At 41.6% G+C, this 6391-nt stretch overlaps 1 protein-coding gene across 2 annotated transcripts; it reads right to left on the bottom strand.

Annotated features, from left to right (window-relative positions):
• Nucleotides 1-317: 317 nt before the first annotated feature.
• On the bottom strand, nucleotides 318-6351 carry LOC110497806 (cell division cycle-associated protein 4). 2 transcript variants are annotated; one of them, XM_021574184.3, is made up of 3 exons: nucleotides 6145-6310; nucleotides 2818-2954; nucleotides 318-2497 (listed from the first exon to the last, which is right to left on the bottom strand). In XM_021574184.3, the coding sequence occupies exon 3, from the start codon at nucleotides 2486-2488 to the stop codon at nucleotides 1577-1579; it is 912 nt and encodes a 303-aa protein (XP_021429859.1). In that variant the 5' UTR covers nucleotides 2489-2497; nucleotides 2818-2954; nucleotides 6145-6310; the 3' UTR covers nucleotides 318-1576. The 2 variants fall into 2 exon arrangements, with proteins under 2 accessions (XP_021429859.1, XP_021429860.1); XM_021574185.3 differs by lacking the exon at nucleotides 2818-2954 and having other exon boundaries at nucleotides 6145-6351.
• Nucleotides 6352-6391: the final 40 nt, after the last annotated feature.

Genomic DNA, 6391 nt, shown 5'->3' with positions numbered 1-6391 from the left:
TGGCCAAATTCTATATTGCGCATGTGCTGCAATAATACATTATGGCCTTTCTCTTCCATTTCAAAGATGGTACAAAAAAAATTAAAACGCATGTTTTTTTCTTTGCGTTACATTCTCCTATATTCATTTCATATTTCCACAAACTTCAAAGTGTTTCCTTTCAAATGGTATCAAGAAAATGCATATCCTTGCTTCAGGTCCTGAGCTACAGGCAGTTAGATATGGGTATGTCATTTTAGGTGAAAATTGAAAAAAAAGGGTTGATCCTTAAACTAACAGATACATTTTATCTAGTTAAAAAATAAAATAAATGACAATTAACTTTGCACCTTTTATTATAAAAAATATTTACAAAGATGCTACATTTTTTATTAATATAAAAATGCATATACTTTACAATGGTTGAAATTCTAGCTCCTGTTTGAAGCAGAGTGACATCATTCAGAGGAGTGTTGTGGTAGTAATGACCGGAGTAATACTGTCGGATTTAACTGATACGGTTTGCCTGAGTAATCTCTTAATCATGATAAGACATTTTGAAAAATCTTTAGAATGGCAGTTGCTTGTACATCCCAAAAAAATGGAAAAAGAAAAAAAAACATTGACATTTCTATGGATGAATTCTGTACAAAATATCATTTCACAAATGAACTGCATAGTGAATAGTAAACCCAGGCCCATAGTTATTTTTGAAGAAAAAAGGGGGGGTGTTCGGTAGACCCTTGTGATATATAAAATATATCACATGGGTCTACACGATTCAGTTAAAAGCAACTTGGCATGTTTGTGTCTATTTAATAAATTAAATAAATTAAAAAGTAATAACTTAATGGGTCAACCCATTATTCTCAATTTGTAATAACACAAATATCAGAAAATATGGCTTCTTAATGCTGATATCAAGCAAGAGTTTCTGTTAATACTTGAACAAATCTAGTCTAGGTCGTAAGAGACGGATTCAAATCAAGCGGGGGGAAAAAAATGTGCCTGAAAAAGCAGGACGGTCCCTGTCTTGAGACTTGATTCCAAACCATAGGAAGACTGGTCGAATCGGGCTACATTAACATTTCAAAATCTCTGTCAGATTAAAAATAAAAGGGGGGGATTAGATGTAGTCATACTGGTACATTTCCCAAACTGTATGTTGCAAAAAATATATTTCAATATACATATATACGTACAATATACATCTATTTCACTAATATTTGTTTTAGTCTTTAGGAAAATATACATTGCTTCAAAGGTTTGGATGTTCCGGTCTCTATTCTTGTGTAGTGTAATGACATTGTTCTTCAGTCCATACATAACAATAAATTAAAACAAAACTGGAAAAAATAGATTGTATGATAAAAGGAAACATAGAAAAGTATGTAAATAAGAAAAATCATAATGGTATATGCTGTAATCTCTGCCCACTAACAGATGCACACCTGCATGTGGTAACACTGAATAAGTTATTGATTTCATAAACCCTCAACGTCTGAATGTATAATAATAACACCATATCCATGTACGCACCATGTGCATTGTCTGTAAAGAGTCTACCAAGTCTGTATGAATGGCAATGTGTTGTTTCTCAGGAGCCCACTATGATCTCCATGATGTGGTCCAGTTCATTGAGGTCTGATCGGCAGCTGGTGCTAGAGCTGAGGGGTGAGGGCCCATGGGAGGACAGGCTCTCCAGGAGGTCGTAGGGCCCCATCTTAGGCGCACTCTGCATGCCTGTCAGCACCGTGTCAAGGTCGTAATAGGACGCATCCACATCTGAAAACAGTTCCTCCAGGGCAGGGTCGGGGCTGGGCGCAGGGTTTTTGATCTCGAACGTGCCAAAGACCTGCTCTGCTGTCCTGGAGTCCTCCACAAGCCTGTCACTGTCTCCCTCCTCCGAACCAGACCCACACTCCTCACTGTCCTCATCTTCCTCCTCATCTTCACCATTTTCCTCTTCCCAGCAGGGGTCCATGCCAAAGGTGCCTGGCAGGTAGGAGGTTGGGGCTTGGGGGGAAACCGTGGACATGGTCACCCCCCCCTCGCCCTCCTCCTCCACTACCACCTCCTCCTCTTCTTCTGCAGGGCAACCCTCTGACCCCACCGCTGGGAAGGGCTTGAGTACCTGCTCCCCCTGGGTTGCCTCGGTCTGCCGACACAGCACCTCGGTGGCCACCAGGCGGTCTGCAGAGCACTGGGCAGCAGCGTTGGCAGCACTCAGGGCCTGGGTCATGATCTGCCAGGTGCCGTCCTGGGTCATCTCCTCCTGGATCTGCCTCACCGTGTTGGCAATCAGCACTGAACGGCACAGGTTGGGCTCCACCAGCATGTGGCACAGCTGCAGCTTGATTAGGGACATGTCCAGCAGGGACTGCCGCTGCAGGCTGTAGGATGACAGCATCCTTACGGCCACCGAACTCGGCTGGTTTACATCCTCACCGCCTGCCGCAGGTTCATCCCCGGAGTCAGAAAACTTGCGCTTCGTGCCCTTCGGGAACATTTTGGCTCTCTGGGGTGAGGGGAGACGGAGAGTGTTATTGATGAAAAATCTGTCACAAAAATGTTACCATTCTGACACAAACACAGATGGTATCATGAAAGACTGTTGTTTTGCAGAATTTTACTTATCAAAAGTACATTCTAAAAATGAATGAACTTATGTGTGGTGTTATGTTTGAAGTGTGTGGCATAAGGACAAACTATTAAGGTGATAAGCTAAATTTCAATTGGTAAGAGAATTCTGTGATGAAGAATCTCTAGGTTAGCTAAATATTCATGTAGTGGCCTACAGTATAAATGGCTTGTTGTTTTTCTGAAAGTTTGCTATACCTTTCCTGTTGAGAGGCACAGGCATTAGCATAGCAGCTTGGTCCCGGCTGCAGCGCTTCAGTACTTTTGTACAAGCAACAAGCAGCTTTTGTTCTGCACCCTTTCTGCCCATTTTAGGCCAGTCTGAAGCAAGGCTCCTGCTGGGCGGAACAACCACACTTTTAACAGACCCACTGAACCACCGAAAATACAGCATGTTACCAACCACCTGCCATCACTGCGGTCAAAGTCAGGACAGGTCAGATTTTTCTCAAAAAAACACAATCAGCTCATGTACACACACCATCCCACCCCACTGCCACCTGTCGTCAGACATCTCCTAATTATGGGCAAAAGTGAGTTAACAACTTCACTCCGGTAGTACAAAAGAGAACAGGACACATACTGGGTAAGAAAAGTCAAATGAAACCACACAGGTTTAATGTGATATTGTGTTTGAGATATGCACACACCATGCTCCGAAAACTAGAACTGCTAGAATGTCATTACAGGGAAAGGAGGAAAAGTTAACATTAACCTTCCCGATGCTGTATCTCTGCCTGAATGAGAAGATATCAGAAGACTTGCCTCAAAACAACAGGGTCGGCTGCTGGCTCCAAGGGACAAACAAGCCGGGGAGAGCAGAGTAGGGAGAGAACACAGGACATGAGCCTGGTGTGACTACATTTCCCATAAGACTAAAACAAAGGAACTTCTGTAAGGGTATGCGTCCCCTCAGAGAGCTCTGGGTAGGGCATTGATTGGCGTTACTACTCTGCTACGTGGATCAACCATCCACGAAGCAACAAAGGATATAAAAACAGGAGGTAAGTATGCAATAAAGAAAACTAAAACAGACAAGAGACAGTTTCAAAACAACAAACATTTTTTAGTCAATATACTGATCGAAAAATATAAACGCAACATGCAAAAAAAATTCGGAGTTACAGTTCATATAATGAAATCAGTCAATAGAAAAAATGAATTTGTCCCTAATCTATGTATTTCACATGACTGGACAGGGGTGCAGCCTGGCAGCCAATCAGAATGAGTTTTTCCCAAAAAAAGGGCTTTATTACAGACAGAAACTATCCTGTTTTATCAGCTGTCAGCTGTCTGGCGTGGTTACACGTGGTCTGCGGTTGGGCATACTGCCAAATTCTCTACAACAACGTTGAGGCGGCTTATGGTAGAGAAATTAACATTACATTCTCTGGCAACAGCTCTGGTGGACATGACTGTATTCAGAATGCCAATTGCACGCTCCCTCAAATCTGAGACATCTGTGGCATTGTGTTGTGTGACAAAACTGCACATTTTAGAGTGGCCTTTTATTGTCCCCAGCACAAGGTGCACCTGTGTAATGACCATGTTGTTTAATCAGCTTATTGATATGCCACACCTGCCAGGAGAAATGCTCACTAACAGGGATGTAAAGAAATGTGTGCACAAAATTGGAGATAAATAAGCTTTTTGTGCATTTGGAACATTTCTGGGATCTTTTATTACAGCTCATGAAAACTGGGACAAACACTTTACATGTTGCGTTTATATTTTTGTTCAGTATAGATTATTTTAACACTATACTTGCTGATAGCAAAAAAGCACACAGTTGATAATAGCAACTTATGCAGCATTCCTAATTAGCAATGTATTGTATCTATTCTAGAGCTGTAGGGGTACACTGTGGACATCACAGGGGCACAATCAATCAGTCTGGCCAGGGGAGAACATTTAGCTTCGGTCCTATCCTAGTGGACATCTTACCACTGGAGCAACAAATGCTATCACAAGGTGACACTTGCATTTACTGTATATTTTTACCATTGGAAGTAACCAGAAGAGTGCTTTGACTGTGTTAATGAACCTAACTTGAATGCAGACTTTATCCATAAATAAACTATGATGAAATACTCTGTCGCACAATTGGACTGGTGCCCTTACTGAAAAGTAAGATTATTTTAACTGCAACAACTGAACACTGCAAAGGGACCTGCATCAGACCACAGATAAAATGTATGAACAGTAGGTTTTTGACACAAACCTCTGAAGTACAAGAAAACATGCAAACTTCAGCAAACGTTTGTGTGTTCCAAGTTGCTAGAACCCAAATGGTATTTACATAGCTGCAAATGTTCTAGTCCAATTCATGAGGGGCGTTGCCAGGTACCCTATTAAAAATAAAAATAAATGTGAGGCAGACATATGAATGTACTCTCTCTGTTTTTTGTTGTTGTTTTTTTTTACCTTAGTGAAGCCTGTCAAAAACAAAGGATGAATTCTAACTAAGAAGCAAAATACTACACAAGTAACAACAACACTGTGTTCATGTTAATTCACCAATCCCCACAAACAACAGGTTTCTACTAAGGAAGTCTAGCTGATTGGATATCTGAAAACAAGGAAAAAGAGGTGCAATCATTATGATGTGACAAGAATGAGTTACTGGTGCGAGGATGGGGCCTTATTGCTCCTTATAAAACACTGCAAACCTAAAAAGGACTGTTCAATACAAATCTGTTAGGCCGATATCCATGGAAAAAAGGATCAAATAGGTTAATGTGGCTATAAAAACAAAACATAGGTCAAGACAACATACAACACTTCAAGGTTGTCTTTTGCTGATTACTCCAATCAATTAGTCTGTCAGTGCCTCATGTAAGGAGGGAACCTCAATCCTGTGCTTGTTGCAAGTACCCTGTGTTATGTCTCAGTTTACACCACTAAACTTCAAAGAGCAACAGCTCCACCAGAGATCCTCCTCCTCGTCTATGGCTCCACCTAGGAATTGGCTCCCCTCCCCCACAGTACTGACGTCGATATTTCCACGGCCGCTTATGGTTATTTCAATGGAGAAATTATCTGACTACCCAACAGTGCGAGGGTGCATCCTGCAATTCATAATAGGTTAATAAAAAAATTAATTTACAAAATTAAATCAGTTATTTACATTGCACCCATTGCAATCGCTAGTGGCCTTCTCTGGTAGCTGCACCGCATGCTTTGTCTAGTTCGAGCAAAAGGGAAGCTGGGGCGACAATGGAGATGAGGCCATTTTGAAATAACTAGCTAGCTAGCCAATTCCTACTCATCGAGATAAAATTGGGATACATTGTGACACCGTTTTCAAATTACAAAACTTCATTTTTTCCAACTACATAATTTCTTACCCTTCTCAAACTGGAGTGTATACTTCTGCTTTACAAAATGGTTTAACTACCTAGCTAAATGTGTAGCTAACATAGCTAGCTAGCCCCCCCCCCCCCGCCTCACCAGACTAACATTTGATAAGAGTTTCAGGAATAAATATTTCGTATCAATCCTGACAAATAAATACATTCAACGTACCGTCGTTTATTTTACTTTATCCCTGTGTTGGTCATAAGATCCTCTGTAGGATGCGGAGATCAGGCTGAGATGAGATCATTAATGCCACGGCTTCAAAACTACCTCGTCTTCACTGCTGCTTGCTACGGCCAGGGAGCAGGGAGGGTGGCGGAATGGGGGGAAGGATGAAGGGGGCGGGCTCCATGCATCTTGATCGACATGCTGTCACTTGAATTAGAGCACCAGAACAAAAGGTATACTCTCAAAA

The sequence above is a fragment of the Oncorhynchus mykiss genome, chromosome 19 (assembly GCF_057628025.1).
Source record: "Oncorhynchus mykiss isolate SJ-2025 chromosome 19, ASM5762802v1, whole genome shotgun sequence".
NCBI lineage: Eukaryota > Metazoa > Chordata > Actinopteri > Salmoniformes > Salmonidae > Oncorhynchus > Oncorhynchus mykiss.
The sequence above is the reverse complement of the archived record's forward strand: the minus strand, read 5'-3'. Positions and strand labels throughout refer to the sequence as shown.